The sequence below is a fragment of the Lithobates pipiens genome, unplaced genomic scaffold, assembly GCF_037356315.1.
Source record: "Lithobates pipiens isolate NorthernLeopardFrog02 unplaced genomic scaffold, aLitPip1_a1.2 Scaffold_22, whole genome shotgun sequence".
Lineage (NCBI taxonomy): Eukaryota > Metazoa > Chordata > Amphibia > Anura > Ranidae > Lithobates > Lithobates pipiens.
Genome location: NW_027507784.1, coordinates 167,352,551 through 167,379,138, shown reverse-complemented (window position 1 = coordinate 167,379,138; position 26,588 = coordinate 167,352,551). Strand labels below are relative to the sequence as shown.

At 43.6% G+C, this 26,588-nt stretch overlaps 1 protein-coding gene across 2 annotated transcripts in view; it reads left to right on the top strand.

Moving 5' to 3' along the window:
- The window catches only part of ALS2 (alsin Rho guanine nucleotide exchange factor ALS2), a 152,249-nt gene that overhangs the window by 9,899 nt on the left and 115,762 nt on the right, over positions 1 to 26,588 (top strand). Inside the window, exons 2-3 of one of the 2 annotated variants that reach the window (XM_077448586.1) lie at positions 17,922 to 17,986; positions 21,293 to 21,447. In XM_077448586.1, the coding sequence (XP_077304712.1) occupies positions 17,967 to 17,986; positions 21,293 to 21,447 (175 nt within the window). In that variant the 5' untranslated portion in view covers positions 17,922 to 17,966. Of the gene's footprint in view, positions 1 to 17,921; positions 17,996 to 21,292; positions 21,448 to 26,588 lie in introns of both variants that reach the window. The other variant, XM_077448585.1, reaches the window with a different exon arrangement.

Sequence of the window (26,588 nt, the reverse complement as noted above, 5' to 3'; positions counted from 1 at the left end):
GAAGGGGGAGGGACTATCTACAGGAGGTGCCAGATTGTGGTTCCTAGCTAATAGGAACACACGATCTGTCACTCCTGTCAGAACAGAACAGGGAAGTGTGTGTTTACACACACTCGTCCCTGTTCTGTGTCTCCTGGTGATGATCACTCATGGCCGGTGGTTATCGCGACTGTCGGCCACGAGCATCAGCACTCCCTCTGTGTAGCGGGCGCGCACCTGCTATCTGGACCATGCAAGCCCATGTACAGTTACGTGGTTTCACGTAGGGGAGCCAACCTGCCGCAGTAACACTGGGCGGCTGGTCTGGAAGTGGTTAATAATCCCCATAGGCGACACTTTAGAAATTTTGTACAGTTTACATGTTTTGTGTTACAGATGAGGTCTAGTGCTAGAATTATTGCTCTAGTTTTAATGTTCGTGACGATACCTCACATGTGTGCTTTGAATGTTGTTGACGTATGTGGGCATGACTTACGTACGCTTTCTGTGAATGAACAATTGGGGATGGGGGCACTTTAAATGTTTTTTTTTTTTTGTTAATTTTACTTTTATTTTTCTAGTTTGATGCTTTCTTTATTTTTAAATTTTTTTTATCGCTTTTATTCCTATTACAACGAATGTAAACATCCTTTGTAATAGGAATAGGCCCTCTTTACAGTGAGATATGAGGTCAATAAATCCCCAGAGCTCACTTCCTATGCTGGGAAACCTGAAATAAAAAAAAAATAAAAATAAAAAAAATAAAAAAAGATCCTGACTTCCCGTTTTTTGTTTTTTTTTTCAAATGCAGAGGCCGGGTGTGATGTCATAACATCGCACCCAGCCTCCGAATGATCATAGAGACTCCGGGGACCATATGGTCCACTGGAAATCTCTATGGTCAACATCTGCCACTGGTTGGTTCCTTCTCTGGTTCGCTGATGGCAGGGGTGAGTCAGGAGAAGCACCGGAGGACGGGGCGTCCCCTACCCCCACTTATAAGAACGATCAAGAGACTGAACGGCCGTTATGATTGTTCTTATGGTGAAGGGAATCGCTGGCTGAAAAAAAAAAAGAAGATATCTGAATGATGCCTGTAACCGCAGGCATCATTCAGATATCTCCGCTCAAAGTCTACAACCAAATATGAGTAAGAAGGGTAGTGGTGCGCTGTACACAAGGAGGATATATCTATTGATAAAAGCAGTATATAAAATTCGCAATGGGGGGATATCCAGTAAACAATACAGGTCTGGGTATATCTATGTGACTAGTTTAAACAGCAACACTCATTTCTACTAATAGTCCACAAAATAAATACATAAAATAGTGAAAATTCATATAAAATCCAAAGTGCAACGTGTTGCGATCCTGTAGTCGCATAAAAGTGCAAATGTGCCGCTGTGGCTGATAAAACAATAATGTTTGTTGCTATTAGTGTAAAATCTACAACATAAAACCGTGAAATAATAAAAACAAGAAAAAAGAAGAAAAAACACAATATAACATTCAAAAGTGCAGCGTGTTGCGATCCTAAAATCGCATAAAGTGCAAGTGTTCAGCTGTGGTGCACATAGGCAAACCTTCAAACATAAATAATAATTCAGTGACAAAAAATATAAGTGTATCAGACAAAAAGTCAGTTTTCAGTGCAAAGTGCTGCGATTATTCTCAAAATCACATAGGATGTGACTTCTTCAACAAGATATACGATGTGGAGCTGTTGCAATGGGAATGGCAGTGGTGCTGGTGGAAGGGGATATGGCCTTGGTGGTCCCGTATATACCAGTAATGGATGTCCCCTTACCTTACCGCTGTAAGGAAACAGCGTATATATAGAGAGCTTTTTGGGATCCTTTAGCGGAATTTTCCCTTTAATGTGGGGTGCCCAGGTCCTGACCAATGATATGGTCCCTTTTAAGGGGGTTTCCTCTGTGGTATTGCAGGCAGGGTTCCTCAGTGGTATGGCATATACATGGGTTTAAGCAGAGATGGAGGAAGAATACTCCATAGTGTAAGATGCTTCAACAGGTTTATTGTTATTAAAACAGTTTTTAAAAATACTCACAAACAAACAGTCTGTACAAGCAGTGTATAAACGAGCTGCGGGCTCGGTCTACGTCACTTCAGCAACCAGGAAGTGACGTAGACCGAGCCCGCAGCTCGTTTATACACTGCTTGTACAGACTGTTTGTTTGTGAGTATTTTTAAACTGTTTTAATAACAATAAACCTGTTGAAGCATCTTACACTATGGAGTATTCTTCCTCCATCTCTGCTTAAACCCATGTATATGCCATACCACTGAGGAACCCTGACTGCAATACCACAGAGGAAACCCCCTTAAAGGGACCATATCATTGGTCAGGACCTGGGCACCCCACATTTAAAGGGAAAATTCCGCTAAAGGATCCCAAAAAGCTCTCTATATATACGCTGTTACCTTACAGCGGTAAGGTAAGGGGACATCCATTACTAGTATATACGGGACCACCAAGGCCATATCCCCTTCCACCAGCACCACTGCCCTTCCCATTGCAACAGCTCCACATCGTATATCTTGCTGAAGTCGTCACATCCTATGCGATTTTGAGAATAATTGCAGCACTTTGCACTGAAAACTGACTTTTTGTCTGATACACTTATATTTTTTGTCACTGAATTATTATTTATGTTTGAAGGTTTGCCTATGTGCACCACAGCAGAACACCTGCACTTTATGCGATTTTAGGATCGCAACACGCTGCACTTTTGAATGTTATATTGTGTTTTTTCTTCTTTTTTCTTGTTTTTATTGTTTCACGGTTTTATGTTGTAGATTTTACACTAATAGCAACAAACATTATTGTTTTATCAGCCACAGCGGCACATTGGAATATTTGCACTTTTATGTGACTACAGGATCGCAACACGTTGCACTTTGGATTTTATATGAATTTTTCACTATTTTATGTATTTATTTTGTGGACTATTAGTAGAAATGAGTGTTGCTGTTTAAACTAGTCACATAGACATACCCAGACCTGTATTGTTTACTGGATATCCCCCCATTGCGAATTTTATATACTGCTTTTATCAATGGATATATCCTCCTTGTGTACAGCGCACCACTACCCTTCTTACTCATTATTCCCCGGGGTTCAGATATTTCCCTTTCAGTGTGTGCAGCAGTACCCTATCTCCCTCTATTTCCCTGACGTGGCGCAGGAATACTTCTTCTCCACTACAACCAAATATGACATTGGGTGGACGGGAAGCGGTTAATAAAATGTTTTCTGCTTAAAAAAAAAAAAAAGGTAAAAATTTTGTTTTTTAAAAATCACAAACATGGCATGCTTAGAGTCCATTTACACAGGGGCAACTTTGGATCCGACTTGAAGTCGTCCCAAGTTGCCTCAAGTTGCGCAACATGATAAAATCAATGTAAGTGAATGAGAGTCGTCTTAATGTACACTACTGAAGTTGCTCCGACTTCAGAGAGTGCCGGTTCACACTACCGCGACTTGTCAGGCGACTTAGCCGCCTGACAAGTCGCGCTCCGTTCTGTACTACGGAACCGTTCTAATAGGAGCGACTCAAGTCGCTCCGACTTAGAAAAAGGTTCCTGTAGTATTTTCGGGGCGACTTCAGGCGACTTGCATTGACTTCTATACAGAAGTCATTTTGCAAGTCGCCGCTGAAATCGTGTGCAGGTCGCGTCTGTGAGACGCGCTGCAAGTCACGTCGCCCCTGTGTGAACCGGCACAGAAGGTTCCTGTACTACTTCAATCCGACTTCTAGGCAACTTGTGCCCATTGATTTCAATGGAAGTTGCCTCCAAGTCAGATCCCCTGTCTTAACTGAAGCAACTTTCCAGGAAGTAAAAATAGTTTTCTAGGCAAACCCCTCCCTCCCACAGAGCTGATTATTATGTGATTGGCCACTGGCAAAGTCCCCTGTCCTGGAGGCAACTTCAAATTGCCTTGTAAGTTGCCTCAAGTCGTGCTGTGATTCGTACTCAAGTCGTGCCCAAGTTGCCTCCCAAAGTGTCGCTGGAAGTTGTGTTGCCCCTGTGTGAATGGACTCTTACTTGTTCTGTGTAATGGTCTTACACAGAGCAGCCCCGATCCTCCTCTGCTTAGGTCCTCCGCCAGCACACCTGGCCCCCCCCCACTGCTGAGAGCCCCCATAGCAAGCCGCTTGCCATGGGGATTCTTGCGTATGCTTGCTCCCAAGCCCTGCTCTGTGTGTCTATATGACTGTGATTGGCAGCGACAGGTGCTAATGGGTCCTGCTGCTTTCTCTGAGCCAATGAGGAGGCAGAGAGCTGGGAGAGCAGCTGCTCTCGTGCACATCACTGGATTGAGATTGGGCTCATGTAAGTATTAGGCTGCATTCACACCTGTGGCATTTTGAATTGTGGCTATTCTCGTGATTTCAAAACACTCTGCTAAAATGACAAGTTGCACAATGCGAATCAGATGCCATTCATTTTAATGGCACATAAAAATACGGTGAGGTTCTGCCACAATTATAAATTGCATTGCAATCGCGGAAAGCTGCATCCTGTGAAGCTTGTCATCCAAAAAAGGATCCGGAGCTTCTCTCGGGCGACAAGCTTCATGCAATGTGGTTCCGCTTTTCGGAAACCCTCCCCCCCCCCCCCTCCGTTGTCACATTTGGCACCTTTCAGGGGGGAAGGGGGTGCAGATGCCTGTCTAAGACAGGTATTTGCACCCACTTCCGGGCATAGACTCCCGTGGGAGTCTATGCCTCTTCCTGTCCCGCCACGCTGTCTGCTGGGACACACACAGTTCCCAGAGGCAGCATGGACCAATTACATTGCGATGCGCGACTCGCGCATGCGCAGTAGGGAACCAGGAAGTGAAGCCACAAGGCCTCATTTCCTGATTCCCATAGTGAAGATGGCGGCAGCAGCATTCGAGGACCAAGGGACGGTTCGGTCTTGGGTGCCGACATCGCTGGACCCTGTAGCAGGTGAGTGTCCTTATTTTAAAAGTCAGTAGCTGCTGACTTTAAAAAAAAAATAAAAAATGTCATGGGTCTCCCGCTTTAAAAGTAAAAAACCTTCAGCCTTTAGTATCACTTTAATTGTACACATTACATCAGATTGGACGCCTAATTGCAGGCACAGGATTCGATATAGATACATTTTGTGGCATTCAGATGATGCTGGAAGGTCGCTATTGCTGACATCCTTTTGAAAATGCTATTTGACTGGCTTTCTCTGCAGTCCGCATCCTAGTTCTGAATCAGTAACTTTGTGCTTGCGCCGTTGGATTAGCATGACGGAGAACTAGTATTTTCAGCATAAATTAAACAACCTCACTCCTGTTTAAGCCCAGTCTTTGGGTGAAATGCATTAGTTGGGAGGATCTACGTGGGTCAATGCTGTGACCATTTGCATCAATAAAGTGTGGCGGTTGCGCCTTGTTTTCAGAAGAAGGGGTCGGCAGTGGCAACTTCCATATGTATATACATACAAATACATTATTATTTCTACAGGTTTCCATTAAACTTTGCTGAGAAAACATGTTGTTGGACCAGCTGCAGCTTGAACCAAGAATACAAGTCAGAATGTATTCCTGGATTTGTACATATTCCAAATATGATTTTTTTTTTAAATCTTCCAAATTGGTTACTCTGGATTTGTCTGGCTACAAAGCGTGGGGGGGGGGGGGGGGGGGAAGTAATTGATGGAAATCCACTGTGTACAACGATTTGTTTGATAGAAGCATACATACAGTGCCTTGCAAAATTATTCCCCCCCTTGGCATTTTTCACAAATTGGAATTAACATGGATTGTTTGAGGATTTGCATCATTTAATTTACAGAACATGCTCACAACTTTTGAAGATTTTTTTTATTTTTATTGTGAAGCAAACAACAAATAGGACAAAATAACAGAAAAAGTCAATGTGCATAACTATTCACCCCCCTAAAGTCAATACTTTGTAGAGCCACCTTTTGTGGCTATCACAGCTCCAAGTCATTTTGGATAAGTCTCTGAGCTTGCCACATCTTACCACTGGGACTTTTGCCCATTCCTCTTTGTAAAACTGCTCAAAACACTGCAAACACTGCAGCTGCTGACTTTTAATGACACTTACCTGTCCAGGGAGCCCGCAATGTTGGACCCCCCGAGGTCGATTCATCCATCGGATCGGCTGCCGGCGACTCCATCTTAATAAGGGAAACAGGCAGTGGAGCCTTGCAGCTTCACTGCCCGTTTCCTACTGCGCATGTGCGAGTCGCACGACGCTTTGTGAATGGCCCCAGTGTTTTCTGGGACACACACACACACACATGTAAAAAATGGCAGCTCGTGTGTCTAAACCACTTGTGTGTTTACACAAACTCTACAAACATGGCCACCGGGCAAAACCAGCGCTAAGTGGGCATGTCATAGGCATGTGATGCGTATCCACACTCCACCACACGGGAGCGCGGCAACGCCGCATAGCAGCACAACTATAACATGTATGCGTTCCTCCAACCAGGACGCACCCCACGTCACTTCCGGTGGTAGCGTCCGTGTCAATGCGTCGTTACGTCATCACAGCAACAGCTTCATTAGACACATGACCTCCACGAACCAACGAAAAAAAGGCAAAAGGGCTATAAGAAGAAAGTGTCAGCAAGGTATGTCTAACCTCCCCTGAAAAAGCGCTCAGGATTGGACAGTCTTGTAAAATACTGAATTCAGCTAGGTGGCCCCAAGACTAATTAAAAACCTAACCGGACTGGGGACACACAGCAAGATATAAAAAAATATGGAAACATTGATAAACAAATATATCCACTGGAAGAATATATAAATATTTACTAGAAAATTCAGGTTCGGCTAAGTGGCCCCAAGACTAATTATAAACACAACCAGACTGCGGGCACACAACAAGAAGTACAAAATATTAGTAAATAAATGTATTCACTGAAAAAACAAACAATACACGACTCGTACATTAACTATGTACAAGTAAAAGATAACTATTTGACCTTGAGAGAAAAAAAAAATCACACACACACCAAGGGAAAAGAAGTGCTACTCACGCCCGATTGATAAAACTGTTGATGTCCCACTCAACATTCATACCATGGGGCGAGTAGCACTTAAATTCATATATCCAGTGAAGCCCCATACACACTATCAGATTATCTGCTGAGTTTTTCCTTCAGATTTACCAAAACCATGTAGTAGAAGGGCCTGTCTGATTGCGTACACATTGAAACTCCTAAGGTTTGTCCTCATATTATATGGTTTTGGTAAATCTGAAGGAAAAACTCAGCAGATAATCTGATAGTGTGTATGGGGCTTAAGTCTCAAGTCTTGAGATCCCAAGTACACAAGAATCCCCATGCTAGTGACGTAAAAATGTATCTATAACCTGGAACTGAGTACACGTCAGGTCCTTATTGTGATGTTCCAGGGTAATGGCGAGGGACACTGTGCTTGGTACACCCCTTTAAATATAGTACCTGTTACTATGGGATGACAAGACTGTGATCAAGTGAGTACATTTAACTAAGTATGGGGTCGGGTTGTTTTTCTGAATCATACTTACCTCGGTGGATGCCGCATCTGTCCCCTGCCGGCTCTAACACTGAGTACTGAGCGATCAAACACTGCCGATCACTTGGTTCTCATAGCTCCGTGAGCAGAGAGCTGGTGACTGTCGCTGAGGCTGAGCCGGATGCCAGTCCAGGCATGCAGGTGGATCCCCACTTCATTTTTGCCATGTTGCCCGAGCCTGGATTGACTCTGTGACATCAACGGGCTTCAGAATGTTGTATATACATGCTATTTATGTTTACAGGAATACAGTTCAAGCCATACAGAGTGCTACAAATATGCGTATGTACACGCGTACAGGGGATTATAGTAAGGAATCACCCTCCTTTAAAATAACTTAATTTCGTTGCTTTGCAACCTGAAATGAAGACAGACACCGTTTTTGTTTTATCTAGTTGTATTTACTTAAAACTTATAACATCCAAGTGAAAGATATAACAACGACATGTCAGAAAAAAAAAAATCAAAAACAGAATCGCATTCGGAAAAAGGATCAACCCATTGTCAGTATTTTGTTGGACCACCTTTTGCTTTAATTACATTAGTCTGTTGGGATATGTCTCTACTAACTTTGCACATCTAGACCAGTGTTTCTGGACTCCCGTCCTCAAGGCGCCCCAACTGGTCATGTTTTCAGGATTTCCCTCAGATGAAACAGCTATGGTAATTACTAAGGCAGTGAAACTGATCAAATCACCTGTGCAAAATAATGGAAAGCCTGAAAACATGACCTGTTGGGTTGCCTTGAGGACTGGAGTTAAGAAACAATGATCTATACTTCACAATATTTGCCCATTCTTCTTTGCAGAACTGCTCAAGTTCAGTTAAATTTGATGGTGACCATTTGTGGACTGCAGACTTCAAGTTGTTGCACAGATTTTCAATGGGGTTTAAGTCTGGGCTCTGAGTAGGCCATGCAAGGACATTAACCTTTTTCTACTTCAACCACTGTGTTGTAATTGATGCTGTGTGCTTTGGGTTATTGTCCATGTTGGAAGGTAAACCTTCTTCCCATTGACAACTTTCTGGCAGAGAGCAGCAACTTTTTTTCTTAAGAATTTGATGAAATTTTGCCCCATCAATTTTTCCCTCTATCCTGACAAGTGCTCCAGTCCCTGCTGCAGAGAAATACCCCCTTAACAGGATATTACCACCTGCATGCTTTTCTCTAGGAATGGTGTTATTTGGATGGTGAGCCGTATTGGATTTCCGCGAGACATATCGTTTGGTGTTTAAGCCAAATAATTACATTTTATTCTGATCTGACCATAACACCTTTTTTCCATGTGGCCTCAGAATCTTCAAGGTGTGTTTTGGCAAAGCTCGTGACTGCATGTGGCCTTTTCTGAGGAGTAGCTTCTTTCTTGCAACCCTCCCATACAAGCCACATTTGTGGAAAATGTGTGATATTGTTGTCATATGCACGCAATCTTTGTCATAAATTCCTGCAACTGCTTCAGAGTTTCCTAAGGCCTCTTGGTAACCTCCCTGACCAGTTTCTTCATGGCTCTTTCATCAAGTTTGGAGCAACGTCCTGATCCAGGGAGGGTGTGTGTTGTACCAAATACCTTCCACTTCTTAATAATAGACTTCACTGTGCTTCTAGCATTGATAAAGCCTTTGCATTTTATTATTTTTGTGTATCCATCTCCTGACTTGTGCCTGTCCATAACTTTATCCCGCAAATATTTTTGACTGTGCCTGCCACCCATAGTTGATTGTTTGCTTCGGTTGCACTACCAGGGATTGGAACACTCCAGGAAAGCTAAGTAGGGAAGACACTCACCATACCAACATCCAAAATATATATTCAAGGATTGACCAAGTCCGAAAATTAGCGGATTTTGTGAGCACATAATGAGAGAGAGAATCAGTAAAAAAAAGTATAAATTTCATTACAACATAGTTTAAAAACATATAAACATACAAACAACTAGCAAGTTTTTGGAGGCATTACTTGAGCAGAAATTTTTCTTTTACCTTAATACAATATTTGATTTAATCTTTGTACCATAGGTCCAGTCCTCTATAACTGCTTCATTGGGTAACTGGTAACTGTGTCCATACAGGGTGTTGTTTGTATTCTTTCTCTTTGGTAGTGTGGCTTGAAGTGTTGTCCTCTTGTTATCCTTTTAGCTTTTGCTACTGTCCTTGGAAAGTTTGGTAGGCATTTCAAATTAGATTCCTGCATCAGTTTTTATTAAGGATGTATTTCTAGCCACAAATGATAGATTGGAGCATAGTACCATAAATGCTATTGGTCAGTTATGTCCATAGATCAGGCCATTGTTGATTATTGGCGATGGAACTACAGTGAACCATGTGAAGACCAGGCCTATTCTGACCCTTCCATCCTACATATAAAAGTCAGTATTTTATTGCTAGAAAAGTACTTAGGAATCCATAATCATAAAAAAAATATATATATTATAATGTATGTATGTATATTAGCAGGGGCCCTAGAAAATAAAATGGTGGTCGTTGCAATTTTTTATGTCACATTGGGATTTGTACAGTGGTTTTTCAAATACAATTTTTTTGGGGGCGAAAAAAATACACTTTTATGAATTTTAATGCAAAAAACACAACATATAACCGATTTTTGGTAACATATAAAATGTTATACTGAGTAAATTGATGCCCAATATGGCTACAAACTACGATACTTAAAAAATCTCTATAGGCAACTCTTTAGAGCTACAAAGGAAGTACAGTGAGTCCCAGTGTTACGATCATCTGATTTGCAAACGACTCCTACTCACAAACGGCAAGTGGCGCCGGCAGGCACATCGGAAACGCCATTCTGCGCATGCGTGTCTGGATTACGAACAAATCCGACTTCAGAACAAACAGGCAGTCCCTAACCAGTTCGTAACTCGGTGACTGCCTGTATACAGCTAGAATTATTGCCCTCGCTTAAACATTCGTGGTGATAACTCACGTGTGGTGCAAACGCTGGTTACATATGCGGGTATTTTTTTTTAATCACTTTTATTGCTGTCACGAAATGTAAACAGCCCTTGATGATGGCAGTAAAGCTTGACAGGTCCTCTTTGAGACCCCAGATCTCATCTCTACCCTTGAAAGCATGAGATGAAGAAAAAAAAAAAAACATTGATCTGATGCTTTTTAGGAAAAAAATGGCTCTATTACATATTCCCTAACTGTAAGCGGAGAAGCTTGGGTTTTGTGTTTGAAAGAGCTCCTCTAAAACAATGGAAACAGCTAAAAATGTATACTTTCTTGGCCAATAGTTTACATCACCCACATATTGTATACCACCACAACAGCATCTATTTTTCCATTGTAACAAGGGACAGCAAAACGAGTCTTGTGCAAACACAGCTTGGTTAAACAATGGCGTGTGTATGACAGATGTGATGTTTGTAAAGCTGGCCACACATGGATTGAAATTTGGCCGGCTCATTATGGATCGGATGAGATTCGATCCACGTATGGACAGGCTGATTGTACTCAATAGCGCTGCAGGAGACAATTTTCTTTCCACCTATGGTGGAAGGAAAGAATTGAATCCTCTACAGGCTACCTTAAGAAAGCAGAGTTTTGTTGGGTCTGAAAATCACAAGTCTGTGAATATATACGCTCACCGGCCACTTTATTACATACACCTTGCTACCGTGTTTCCCCGAAAGTAAGACAGTGTCTTACTTTCTTTTTATCCCCAAAAGCCCCACTATGTCTTACTTTCGGGTATGTCTTACATTGGAAAAAAATCCCAGCATGCAGAGCTGCACTGCGCTACAGAAGAGGACTACAAGTCCCAGCAAGCAAGGCTGCACTGCATTACAGAGGACTACAAGTCCCAGCATGCAAGGCTGCACTGTACTACAGAGGAGGCCTACAAGTCCCAGCATGCAAGGCTGCACTATGGAGGACTACAAGTCCAAGCATACAAAGCTGCTATGCTCAGCAGAGGAGAACTGTAAGCCCACACAGCCCGGTATGTTGGGACTTGTAGTCCTCCTCAGCTGCATCTTGCGGTTACATAATAAGAGCTGCAGAGAATCTCTTCACACCCCCCCTCCCCCTCCTTGGTCTCCCTCTGTATGACCAGCACTGACCTGTACCGGGAGGACACAGAGCCAGTGACACCTGTCGGCAGTGATCCGGGACCTGGCGCAATAATCCCCTTCTCTGTGGTTGCGTCGCGCCGTTCTGATCAGTCTCGGGCAGCGGCTGTCACTCACAGCCGAGCAGAGTGAAGCCGCCTCCCCCTCCACTTGTATGGCTACACAGTGCTGTCCATGAAGGAGAAGGAGGGGGAGGCAGCTTCACTGAAGCTGCCTCCCCCTCCTTCTCCTTCATGGACAGCACTGTGTAGCCATACAAGAGGAGGGGGAGGCGGCTTCACTCTGCTCGGCTGTGAGTGACAGCCGCTGCCCGAGACTGATCAGAACGGCGCTGTCTCTTCAGTCGGAAGGGGAGGGCGCTGGCCTGGCACCCCCCCAGGGTGTGGCACCCGGTGCGGCCCGCACCCCCCGCCCCACTCTTAGTACGCCACTGGAGGCGGCAATACCCCCGTGTTTCCCCGAAAGTAAGACATAGGTCTTACTTTCGGGGTACGGCTTATATTAGCCGACCCCTCTGAAACTCCCGATACGTCTTACAATCGGGGGTGTCTTACTATCGGGGAAACACGGTAGTATCGAGTTGGACCCCCTTTTGCCTTTAGAACTGCTTTAATTCTCCGTGGCATAGATCAGGGGTCCTCAAACTGCGCCCCGCCAAAGTAATTTACCCGGCACACTCGTTGGGGCCGGCCCCACCATGGGTCCAGCAAGCCTCCTCCACCGCTGTCATCAGTAAACGAGCAGGAGGCAGCCCAGCCCAGGACGGAGGGCAGAAGGAGGAGCTGCCCAAAGTAACCTCGGAGGTTAAAGTGCAGGTGATTGGTTGCTAGGACACAGGGCAACCAAGCACCAGCTTGCCGACATGAAAAGTCACTCAGATGGCTTCCGCTCCTGGCCTCCGTCTAAAGCTGTGCTGCCCATCCTCCGTCCAGAACCGCGCTGGCCTCTGCTCTCAGCTGGTAGGACACTGCTATGGGAGGTAAAGGGGGGGGGGGCAGAGGTCACTCTTATAGGATACCACTATGTGGGGGGGGGGATTGATGTGGAGGGGGCAAAGGACACTGTCACCCACATAGCAGTGTCCTCTGCCACCCCTCACATAACCAGTCGCCATCCCGTGATCCCTACGTCGTGAGCCTAATGCACTCCTGATCCCTGCATTCTGCATAATAAAATATGTGCAGTGTGCATAGGAATTCGTTCATATTTTTTTTTCAAGCTATAGTCCGGCCCCCCAACAGTCTGAGGGACAGGGATCTGGCCCCCTGTTTAAAAAGTTTGAGGACCCCTGGCATAGATTCAACAAGGTGTTGGAATCATTTCTCAGAGATTTTGGTCCATATTGACATGATAGCTTGCAGATTTGCTGCAGATTTGTCGGCTGCACATCCATTATGAGAATCTCCCGTTCCACCACATCCCAAAGTTGCTCTATTGGATTGAGATGTGGTGACTGGAGGCCATTGGAGTATAGGGAACTAATTTTCATGCTCAAAAAAACAATTTGAGCTTTGTGACATGGTGAATTATCCTGCTGGAAGTCGCCATCAGAAGATGGGTACACTGTCATAAAAGAATGGACTTCGTCAACAACAATACTCAGGTAGGATGTGGCGTTTAACTACTTAACGACCGCGCTATAGCCGAATGATGGCTACAGCGCGGCCCAATAACTTTGGGAGGGTGTACATTGACGTCCTCTCAGAATCTTGCTCCTGGGAACATTCGTGACCCCCGGATCCTCCATCACGGGTCACGGAAAATGGCCGCTGACAGTGCCAGTTTACCATGTGATTGCTCAGTCAAATGACGGAGCGATCACTTGTAAACAAACCAGCGTCATGCCCTGTTCCTCTCCCCTCTCTGTACAGACAGGGGAGAGATCAGATAGTGCTGCAGCGCTGTGGGCTGGATATGTAGTGCCCACAGGGCTGATTTGTTCCACTCCATCCATACTCAGCCAGCCAGCCATCCATCCATACTCAGCCAGCCATCCATCCATACTCAGCCAGCCATCCATCCATACTCAGCCAGCCATCCATCCATACTCAGCCAGCCATCCATCCATACTCAGCCAGCCATCCATCCATACTCAGCCAGCCAGCCATCCATCCATACTCAGCCAGCCAGCCAGCCATCCATCCATACTCAGCCAGCCAGCCAGCCATCCATCCATACTCAGCCAGCCAGCCAGCCATCCATCCATACTCAGCCAGCCAGCCATCTATCCATACTCAGCCATCCCATCCACCCTCAGCCATGCTCAGCCATCCCATCCATCCTCAGCCATGCTCTGCCATGCTCTGCCATCCCATCCGTACCCGGCCGTACTTAGCCGTACTCATTGATGCTCATCCATCCCCATCTACGGCTCCTCCTTCCCCATTCTTGCTCAACCATGCCACTAGAGTGCCTCACAAAAGTGTAATAGGTAGTCAAATTACATTTGACATTTATGCCCCCAGAACGCCTGATGGAACTCCCTGCATGTTGGGCCTCTGTGTGGCTAGGCTTTAGAAAAGTCTCCCACATGTGTACATCGCTGTACTCAGGAGTAGGAGAATCTATTCTGGGGTGTAATTTTTGGTATGTACATGCCATGTGTTAGAAATATTGTATAAATTGACAACTTTGTGTAAAACAAAATGCGTTTTCATTTTCTTTACACATTTTCTAGAAACTTGTAGAAAAAAATGACATGTTCAAAAGACTCATTATGCCTCACAGATTATACATTGGGTTGTTTTCTTTCCAAAATGGGGTCATTTTTGGGGTGATTCCATTGTCCTCGTGCTCCAGAACCTTCAAAATTGTAAGAGGTAGTCAAGAAATTATATGTGTAATTTATGCTCGCAGAACGCCTGACGGTGCTCCCTGCATGTTGGGCCTCTGTATGTGGCCACGCTGTGTAAAAGTCCCCCTTGCCATACTCAGGAGGAGTAGCAGAATGTGTTTTGGGTGTAATTTGTGCTATCCATGTACTGTGTGTGGGAAATAACCTGCTAATATAACAATTGTGGAAAAAAAAAAAAATCTTGATTTTTGCTAAGAATTGTGGGAAAAAAATTACAACTTCAAAAAAACTCATCATGCCTCTTACTAAAAATGCATTTTTTTTTTTTTTTTTTTTTTACAGAATTTTCAGTCTTTTTTTTTTTTATTTTTTTATTTTTTTTATAGTGCAAAACATAAAAAAACCCAGAGGTGATTAAATATCACCAAAAGAAAGCTCTATTTGTGTGGAAAAAAAGGACAAAAATTTCATATAGGTACAGTGTTGCATGACTGAGTAATTGTCATTCAAAATGTGAGCGCACCAAAAGCTGGAAGTTGGTTTGGTTAGGAAGGGGGTTTAAGTAGGGTTGGGGAAAAAAATCGATTTAAATCTTGAATCGAGTTGAGAGGTCAAATCGATATAAAATTTCAGCAAATCGTTTTGTTTTTTTTTTTTTTTATTTTTTTTTTTTATTTTTTTATTTTTTTCACCATGACCGGCCCTGACACCGCGCTGGTCCTGAGGTGCTGCGGGCAGGAGTTTTTAGGCAAGGCCACGGCTTTGGCCTAGTCCGTGAGGCCGGATGCCGCAGACTAGGCCGACGCTGCGACCTTGCTAAAAACTCCTGCCCACAGCTCCTCAGGATCGGCGCAGTGTCCATCAAAAATGAATCGAATCGTGAATCATTTTATTTATTTATTTATTTATTTTTGAGAGAAAATCGCCCAGCTCTAGGTTTAAGTGCCCAGTGCTCATGTGTTTAAGCGATGCTCAATTGGTACTAAGGGTCCCAAAGTGTGCCAAGAAAATATCCCCCACACCATTACACCACCAGCCTGAACCATTGATACAAGGCAGGGTGGATCCATGCTTTCATGTTGTTGATGTTGATGCCAAATTCTGACCCTACCATGATGCACCTGAAATCGAGACTCATCAGACCAGGCAACGTTTTTCCAATCTTCTAATGTCCAATTTTGGTGAGCCTGTGCGAATTGTAGCCTCAGTTTCCTGTTCTTAGTTGACAGAAGTAGCATCCGGTGTGGTCTGCTGCTGCTGTAGTCCATCTGCTTCAAGGTTCAATGTGTTGTGCATTCAGAGATGGTATTCTGCATACCTTGGTTGTAACGACTCGTTATTTGAGTTACTGTTGCCTGTCTATCATCTCGAGCCAGTCTGCCCATTCTCCTCTGACATTAACAAGGCATTTTCCTTCACACAACTGCCGCTCACTGGATATTTTCTCTTTTTCGGACCATTCTCTGTAAACCCTAGAGATGGTTGAAATCTGGCACCAACAACCATGCTACATTCAAAGTCCCTTCCCCTTTCTTCCCGATTCTGATGCTCGGTTTGAGCTTCAGCAAGTCGTCTTCACCACGTCTAGATGACAAAATGCATTGAGTTGCTGCCCAGTAATTGAACAGCTGTAATGTAACACATTGCTTCTGTCTGTCCCAAGGGGTCTTTACTGACTAGCAAGACATTAGACATAATTGAAAAACTTTCCACACACACGGAAACAGATTGTACAATCTCCATTAGATTAAAGCGGAGGTCCAGCTGGAATAAAAACCCAATAAAAGTCAGCAGCTACAAACACTGTAGCTGCTGACTTTTAATAAGCACACTTACCTGTCCAGGTTGCCCGAGATGTCGGCCGCCCGGGGGCGTTCCATCTATCGGATCGGGTCAGGCAATGGAGCCTTGTGGCTTCACTACCCGTTTCCTACTGCGCATGCGCGAGTCGCGCTGCTCTTTGTGAATAGCCGGCTGTGTTCTGGGAGACACACAGTTCCCAGAATACAGCGTGCCCCATACCCCAGAAGAATGATGATCACCGCGGAGTAGGAAGTGGCAGATTAGGACAATCTGCCTAGCAACAGCCATTTCTGGTAAGTAAATAATTATTTTTTTTCATATTTTTAGGAGCATTTTTATGTTTTTTTTTTTTTTTTTTTTTTTAGGGTGGACCTCCGCTTTAACCAACAAACTACAGTATGTAGTGCAGGAGTCTACCATTTAGTTCTAAACTGAATGCTTTTCAGTTGGATGTTTGCACTGTAGTTGCTGGCACATCTGAAGCTCTTTGTATACAGATTGTACAATGATGCCCCGTACACCACGGTTGGACATTTGCGACGGAAAATGTGCGATCGGACTGTTCGAAATTCCGATCGTGTGTGGGCTTCATCTGACATTGTGTGTCGGAAATTCCGACGGAAAAAGTTTGAGATCTGGATCCCAAATTTTCCGACAACAATATCCGATCGTTTAAATTCTGACCGTGTGTAGACAATTCCGACGCACAAAGTGGCGCGCATGCTCAGAATAAATTACAAGACGAAAAAGCTATTGGCTACTGGCCTCTTTATAGTCCCATCGTATGTGTTGTACTTCACCGCGTTCAGAACGATCGGATTTTCCGACAACTTTGTGCGACCCTGTGTATGCAAGACAAGTTTGGGCCAAAATCTGTCAGAAAAAATCAGACGGATTTTGTCGTCAGAACGTCCGACCATGTGTGCAGGGCATTCGATTGCAATGTGTATGGAACGGACAGCCTTATAGTATTGGATGCAAAAGGATGTGAATTTTTTTTTTTTTTTATGACTTTATTGATATTTTGTGGAGATTTCCACCTACTACTTGTCCTGATGACAGATGGTCGCTGAAGCAGACAAGCAAGGGGGACCCTTCACAAAGGACACCCAGGCAGTTGGGGGGGATAGGAAGGTTGTAACCCCTATTGTTTTTTTTTTTTATGGTGGTGTGTATTTTATTAGGAATGTTCCCCATCCTGATTGCACTGGTGATAGGGGGTCACCTGGACAGGAAGTGAGGAATATACCCCCAACAGGCACATAAATAGCAAAAAATCAAATAAAAAAATCAATGATCCTAAGGAATATAAAGCTAAAAAATGTATAACTGGATTTCTAATTCTGCGTGTGATCGTCTCTTCTTATTAAGTTATAAGAATGTTTTCTGTGCACCTTTTTGATCCTATAAAGCAAACAGAAGTTAATGCATTAGACATAGTTGCTGTGAATATTAAATGCTATCATTAACCAGTAAAGGTTCTCCCTGTTTATTTCCATGTTGGGTGAACCCATCTGGCAGCCGCCTGTATTTACTACATGAATGGGTCATGAGACACAGCTGGCCCCGTGTTTGGCTGTACAGTGAGAAATGCTTTAGATATTCGGCAATGTGTTGACAACTGTCATGGGCTTCTAGAAGTTCATTTCTTGACATTTCATGTTCTTCTTTTTATTTTTTCCAGCTTAATTTATTATCTTTCTGGATAAGTAGTTTGGGATGCTGACCCATGGAAACACAGAAAGGAAGGTATGTATGGTATGTTGGATTTAATTGAATTGTATTTCTTATGGGGCGATTTTTTTTAATTTTGTTACACATCCACAGTGCGTCCAGTGCTGGTTCATGCATGGGGGCACAGCTTGACTCTTCTAATCCCGGAAAAGCAAAATGTTAACAGAATAAATCAGTTCTGCTAAAACATATTTTTGATGTTGGTTAATGTGGGAAAGTCTTAACTCCCCAGGTTATTAATGCTGCCTGCATCCCTGTTGGGGCATTTGGACTGGACTTCCTCCCTAGGTGACCAGTGTTGACACGGACCATAATAAAACTTGACTTATTGGTCTCTGGAGTCATCCCTGTCAGTGGCTATCCCACACCCTCCCCTAATCTCTCCTTTCCACTTGTGCTATATCTATCTACTGATGTCTTCATTGCTCTGTACTATGTAGTACTATGTACTATGTACTATTTTACCTGGGTTCCTACTAGATCAGTTCCTCTAGAACACAGGATATTTGGATATTTTATTTTTTATGGTTTTTTTTGCTTAACCATACATTTAAACAAGGAAGATGGCATTAAAGTCAGCTACGCAGAGCCCAGTGAATATTTGAGTATTTATTCCCATTTACTTATGCCCAGGTCAACTCCATGACTTCTGCAGGGTTTGATATACAGTGTGGTTCTCTTCTGGGCCCTGTATGTCATATTGACATGGTTATGTTATTGATGGTTGAAGTCCTTCTCCAGTGATGGTGTAATATCTTCCTTGTCTAGAGTTGTGCTTTAACTTCCCATACTTGAATCAACAAAAGTCGTATGCAAATTCCCACCATACTTTGTGCCTGGGCTTACATTTTGCTAGGTGCACCCCATGTGACAGCTCTCAGACCTGTCAGTTGGCAATGGGGAGCATGCATGTGTGGCTCACACCTGGAAGTAACAGGGCTGCAGAGTATTGGGGGGAGGAAGGCAGGTACAACTTTAGAAGGTGACCTCTTCACAATGTGAGACTGCCCTTACTGATATCTTATACTAGTCACCTGGCTTTCATGCTGAATTTCCCTTCCTAGGGGTAGACTTCCTCTCACTTCCTGTTGTCTCACTTGGTTTGTAGGTAGGAGTCGTATGTAAGTCAGATGTTTGTAATTAGGGGACCGCTTGTGCCTACCACCCCTCAGTCCCAACTTGAATTGCAAACCAACCTGGTATGCCCAACCTGAATTGCACCTGCCACCACTGTATTACTGTGACATGCCTAAGTATAAACTATTGTTGTACTATACCTGTACAATGTACTGCTTGTACCCCTTCTTTATGCCCCTTGTTTCTCTCTAAAAGAGATGTATGTTTTTTGTTTTTTTATTAAAGATTCATACTTGCCTATGTGGATGGAGCATCAGACCGATGCAGCAGCTGTCCCCTGCCGTCTCTGCACGGAGAACCGAGCCACTGAACATCGCTGATGGCTCGGTTTTCACAGATCCCTGAGAGAAGAGCTGCTGTCAGTCAGCGTCTCTCTCACTCTCTGCTTCTCCACGCTCACTGGAGCGCTGAGCTGTGGAGGGGTGCAGAGCGTCCGTCTCGGCGGCTTGCTCAGACTGCCATCAAACAAGGCAGCTGGGGGATCCAGACTTGGGAATTCAGGATGACGCGCTGCCTTGACTGATGGCAGCGGCGTTGGTGGAGAGTGGACTTCAGACCGTTCGCTGAAAACAGGTCACAGGAATGCAAAAAGAATTGCACCTCTGTGACCCTTAGGAGAAGCCCATCCTAAAAAGCTCTGGCTCGACTTCTCCTTTAACTGAAAATCAATAAAATTAGATTGAACAAAAAAAAACAACGTTTATGTTCAAATAATCAATTGATAATGCTGCACTATAACAAAAAAAAATCAATATTAATAAAAGTGTAACTAAACACAGTATTCAATAAACATATGTTGCTTAAAGTTTATATATAGTATCTGTGACGGATTGAAGTGAATTTAAAAAATCAATACGTCAACGGTGCAAAAATCCAAAATGCTCGTGCTTTCCTCCACCAGTCTCACAGGCTGCTCACCTCACATCTGAATAAAATCAGCAGTGTTCCCCTCTGGGGATAATAGAGAAGGCTGGTGGGGTGCTGGTAATCACTTTTCTCCTTCAAATCGCATACTGAAGAAGTCAATGCTTTGACGATACGCGTCCAGGGAACGGAGCATGCATATTGACGTTACATCACGGCCATCTTGAGACCTATTGTGTCTGAAATGTGTTTTCAGCTTGCACGGATTACAGTGCCATCTTTGTGAGTTTTATACCTTACCTTTTTTTTTTATATACCGTATATATTAAACATTTTAAACGGAGAGCACTAGTTTCTGCCTTCCTCCTTTTTGCATATCCATCATATCTGGTGATATAATCTGGGTTTTTATCTCATGGGAATAAGCAATTTGAAGGAGGAAAGTGGTTACTAGCACCACGCCAGCCTTCTCTATAATCCCCAGAGGGGAACACTGCTGATTTGACTCAGATGTGAAGTGAGCAGCCTGTGAGACTGGTGGAGGAACGCACAAGCAGCACAAGTACTTTGGATTTTTGCACCGTTGATGTATTGTTTTTTTGAATCGCATACTGAAGAAGTCAATGCTTTGACGATGCGCGTCTAGGAGATGGAGCCTGCTTATTGACGTTGCATCGCGGCCATCTTGAGACCTTTTGTCTCTGAAATGTGTTTTTGCATGGCTTACAGTGCCATCTTTGTGAGTTTTATACCTTACCTTTTTTGTTCCCCTCTGGTGCCTCCATAGCACCATCACTACACTAGTAAGTACAGAACAAACTCAGCAGTACATGACTAACCAAAGCCCTACTGAATGAATTAAAAGAAGAAAAAAAGGGGAGGGGGGGAAGGGTAGGTAAAGGAGAGTTGAGTAAAAAAGGATAAGAGGAGAAAGGTAAGAAAAAAAAAAAAAAAAAAAAGGCACAGCCCAAGGAAGGCTCCTTCAAACAACAACGTTTAAATGGACCAAAATCTACTTAAGTTTTCTATGAATTTGTGAACATTTTTAAAGCATGAAGTAATATATTTTCAATCAAAAGTTTTCAGTAAAATTAGTGCGGGAACATTTACCGAAATTTGTCTTGTCCCTGCTGAACTGGCCAAGTTTTGATCCATGTACGGTTGGCTTTAGACTTTTGCTGAACTGCTATAACTACCTGTAAACAAATTTTGCATTCTGCAGTCTGTAAATTTGGAAGTTTGTTAGGGAATAACAGCTGTTTGTGAACATGTGTTTTGTGTTGTTTGTGTAATCCATTAAATACTATACATTTCATTTAGTTTGGAAGACTCCGAAGGAGCCAAAGAGAGAGGCGATGTACATGTATGGCAGGTGGGGTCAGCTCAGGCCACACCAGAAAGACTTCGTGGCTTGGGGTCAAGAACTGTACTACAAGCCAGCCTTGGGATTTATCATGGCTTGCTGCTCACCAGCGGTATGTATACTTAGCTCCTAGGTACTCCATTTTTATTGTTAAAAATATATCCAATGTTTATATATGCTCCTTATGTATTAACTAGAGCAGATTACACCTTTCCTCTTAAGGCCCCATGCAAACTGAGCATTTAGCCCATGTGTGTCAAATCCCAGCATTATTAGGCACCTAGAAGGCACAGGTGCATCGCCCCGCCCTGCTGCCAGCAGCCTGTCAAAATTTATGATGGGCTTAAATATGCAGCAGCTGGACATAGCTCCACTTTGCATTCACGTATGTATGCCCGGAATGCAGGAATTTCCTGCATGCCTAAATGCGAGTACCAATCAGTACAGTGTCCAGCTGTCACATATTTCAGCCTGCCATATACTTTGATGGCCGGCAGGGCTGGACGTGGTATGTGTGGCTGCCAAAAATGCTGGGATTTGATGCAAATGGACTAAAAGCCCAGTGTGCATGTACTGTAGCTAGCCTAAATACCAAAAATATCTGCCACCACTGCTAGATTGGCCAGTGTACAGTTAGCTTGCCACACATACTCCAGTCTGATTGTACAACTTCCTTATGATAACTAGAGCATGAGGACCCATCTGGCAGAATTATAAATTGACGGGATTGTTTAGGTAGGTCCTTGACCCACATAGCCATTGGGAACCCCCATTTAGATTATGCAATCAGATTTCAACATAGTGGCCATGTTTAGGCAGAATAACCTTGGATCCTAAACTTTATTGCTGGGTAGTCTCCTATAGCTTTAGCCAGGAACCGATCGTTGGTAGAAAAAGGATTCTGCTTATGTCCATCGCAAACAGAAATTTTCCTAGCACACTTACCAGCTAGCCTGAGAAAAAAACAAAACAAATTTGATCTTGTCTAACAATTCACGTTAAAGAAAGAGGATTTAGTTGCACACATTTGCAAATATATGTGAAGGCCGCAGTGCTCCACCAAGGCTCCTCCTGTATACTGAGGTCCTAGCTCTACAGTTTTGAGAGTCTCCAAGCTGAAGCACATATAGCAGTGGATAAATTAAGGGCAGGTTTGCCTGGAGGAGTCCCATCATCTTAAAGGCACAGAGACACATTGGACACCCAGCAACAACACAATGGCATTTGAAGGTTTCCAGTGTTTCCCCACGCCGAGTCAGCCGACATGCTGTACATATAAGTGGCAGCCACCCCAATCTATAACTAGCCTTTGCAGTAAGGTGCACATGGAAGGGCTTTGCACATCACAAACCTAAATTTCTCAGTACACTTGCCAGCCTGCAAAAAAAAAAAAAAAACGAATTGACCCTGTCTAAAAATTCACATTAAAAACTGAGGATTTAGTTGCACGTATTTGCAAATATATGTGAAAGCTGTAGTGCCTCATCAAGGCTCTGTAAACTGCATCCCTAACTCTATAGATTGGGATCCTGCCCACCTGTTCTGATTGATGAATTTCAGATGGCAGCACCCATGACCAGTACCTGCAGTGGAATCTGGCCAGGGATAAATTTACTCCTATATGAACAAAGATCGTCTGCACATCCCAATCTTCTTATAAAAGCTGACTTTATTGGAACGGATGTTGCAAGTAATGCTAACTTTTTTTGAATGACTGTGTCCTTAGTCATCATTTGCACAGATTGAATTAATTCATCAGGTGAAAAGGCCCACCGCCTAACCTTCAGGCACAACAAAATACCAGGAAAGTATGGAGAGGATTAACATCATGATAAAAAACTAACACGTATACAATCGGAAATTGAGGTACACTAAACAATATAGCAAAACCTACAACAAATTCCAGACACGCCTTAATCCATTTTTTATTTATTTTTGCCTGGATTTTGACGCTGCTTACTTAAGTATAGATTTGGTTTCTCTTCTGTTATATAATATATAATTTTGATACTTTTTTGTAGTTTGCTAACATTTGCAATTGGACCAGATTATTTTATGATTATTAATGTATATAGATGCCATTCATTACTCTATTCTGGTTGTGCACCTGCTTGTTTTAGATCATAGTGTTGATCCTCTTTTTATACTTTCCAGGTGATTTTTTTATTTATTTTATTTTTTGATAATGGGTAGGCATGTTCACCTTCTAAATTGACTTTATATGTTTGAATGTGTTTTATATGCTATGACTTTATATGCATCTGGCTCAATCCTACATTCCTTAACACATATCTTCAACCTCTCACTCTCTACTGGCATCTTCCCCAACCCTCTAAAACATGCACTAGTCACTCTCATACCAAAAAAGGCCTCAGACCCCACCAATCTTAACAACTTAAGACCCATCTCTTTACTCCCTTTTGCCTCCAAACTCCTTGAACGTTTAGTCTACAACCGACTGAGCAACCACCTCATTGAAAATAACGTTCTCGATCATCTTCAGTCTGGATTTCGCCCACAGCACTCCACAGAAACTGCCCTCCTAAAACTCACTAACAACTTACTAACAGCCAAAACTAACGGTCATTATTCCATACTCTTACTCTTGGACCTTTCTGCTGCCTTTGATACAGTTGACCACCCCCTCCTCCTCAAAAAACTAAATTTGCTTGGTCTCCATGGCTGCACTCTCCGTTGGTTTGAATCTTGCCTATCTCATCGCACCATCAGTGTCACTTACAACTCCACTTCCTCTTCTCCAACTCCCCTTTCCGTTGGGGTCCCCCAAGGTTCTGTCCTTGGACCTCTACAATTCTCGATCTACACGTCCTCCCTGGGTCAGCTGATAGCCTCCCATGGCTTTCACTACCATTTATATGCTGATGACACCCAAATCTATCTCTCTACCCCTCAGCTCACCCCATCAATCTCTCACGCATCACTGATCTACTAACAGACATATCAGCCTGGATGTCACACCACTTCCTCAAACTTAATCTATCTAAAACCGAGCTCTTAATATTTCCTCCCCCACGTTCCCCTTCTATCAGTCCGTCTCCACATGCCAGGGTGCTAGGGGTAACCTTAGACTCCGAACTGTCCTTTCAGGCCCACATACAAGCCCTGTCCAAATCATGCCGCCTTAGCCTCCGCAACATTTCCAGAATACGCCCCTTTTTAACTAATGACACCACCAAGCTTCTAATTCACTCCCTGGTCATCTCTCGCCTCAACTACTGCAACTCCCTCCTCGTTGGATTACCTTTACATAGACTATCCCCCCTTCAGTCCATAATGAATGCCGCTGCCAGACTCATACACCTTACCAGCCATTCAGTGTCCTCCACCCCTCTCTGCCAATCCTTGCACTGGCTTCCACTCACCCAACGAATAAAATTCAAAGTACTAACAATAATTTGCAAAGCCATCCATAACTCTGCCCCTAGTTACATCACTAACCTAGTCCCAAAATACCAACCAAGCCGCCCTCTTCGGTCATCCCAAGACCTCCTGCTCTCTAGCTCCCTTGTCACCTCCTCCCATGCTCGCCTCCAGGATTTCTCCAGAGCTTCTCCCATCCTTTGGAACTCCCTACCCCAATCTGTCCGACTGTCCCCTAATCTATCTATCTTTAGACGATCCCTGAAAACCCTTCTCTTCAAAGAAGCCTATCCTGCTTCTAACTAACACTGTTTTACTTCCTCCATCAGCTCATCCCCCACAGCTATTACCTTTTGTATCAATTGCCCCTTCCTTTTTAGATTGTAAGCTCTAACTAGCAGGGCCCTCTGATTCCTCTTGTACCAAATTGTAATGTAACTGTAATGTTTGCCCTCATGTTGTAAAGCGCTGAGCAAACTGTTGGCGCTATATTAAACCTGAATAATAATAATGACTAAAGCTGACCATACACTGATCAAATTTTGATCAGTCTGTGGGCTCCCCTACTCAACAGAACTGGATTACTTGTGTAATTGATCTGTCGAAGGGGCAGCTGCTAGTCAGGCTTGGGGGGGGAGGGGTTTATTTCTCCATCCACCTCTTTGGTATGCTCGGGGGGTGGGGGGGGGGGGGGTGGGTTATTTCTCCATCCACCTCTTTGGTATGCATGGGGGAATCTGTTAGCTTCCAAAAAAATAAATGCATGTCTGACCAGCTTAAGAACTGGTTTGTTCTAATTATGGAATCAAGTAAGAGTTGCTGGGAAAGCACTATGGTGCGTACTTCCAGCACAAATACGCATATGTGTGGTGCCTCAAAAGAAATCCCAGCTTCCTGATGCCGATGGTAGCGGGTTAAGTCTGATTGTGTACATGATGTGATTGATGCAAAACCCAGATTAGTAAAATAGATTGTTCTGCATTATGACACATTTTTGGACATTTAGGTGTCATTCACACAACCAAATAGGCCACAAGCACCTTGCAGAAAACTGCAGTCTGTACTAAGCAATGATAAGCTGACAGCAGTCACAGTTGTTTGCAGCTGCCCAACAATGTTTGGAAGTAATCGTACAGGGAGTGAATACCTGCTGTTGGGGACATATGATTATTTCACATCAGTCACGTCATGTTCTGTACACGATCAGACTTCTTAAAGAGGATAAGGAGCAAAGTAAAAAGGGTGAAATCATACCTGTGACTGCACCTTGCCGGTGATTACAAACAAGAATATTGTAAAGTGCTGCGTAAACTGTTGGCGCTATATAAATCCTGTATAATAATAGCCCCAGCAGGGATTCTGTAATTGGCAGAGTAGGCAGCCCCATTGAACGCAGTGGAAGCCTATTGGTTCTTGCAGCTAATCATACCCGCGTGCATGTATTCTGTCATGCTCTGATCACGTGAGTGATCAGCCTTGGACACACAGCCAGTCTGTGTGCAGGGCTGATACTTTGCATGTGATTGCAGCATAACAGATTACTTACTAGTGGGCGCGATTAGCTACGAGAGTTGCTTTCAGTAAGGCTGTTTACTTGCAGGTAATCGGAGGAACCCCTACCGGGGTTCTCACATGTAATTACAGGTGATGTACATTCGCAGGTGGAAATGCACCCTAATGCCCTGCACACATGGTTGGAAATTCTGACGGATTATGTTGTCGGAAAATCGGATCGTGCGTGGGCTCTATCAGACTTTTTCCCATCAGAAATCCCGATGGAAAAAGTTTGAGAGCTGGATCTAAAATTTTCCGACCACAAAATCCGATTAATTTACGAGACCAAAGCTTTTGGCTACTAGCTCTACGTAGTCC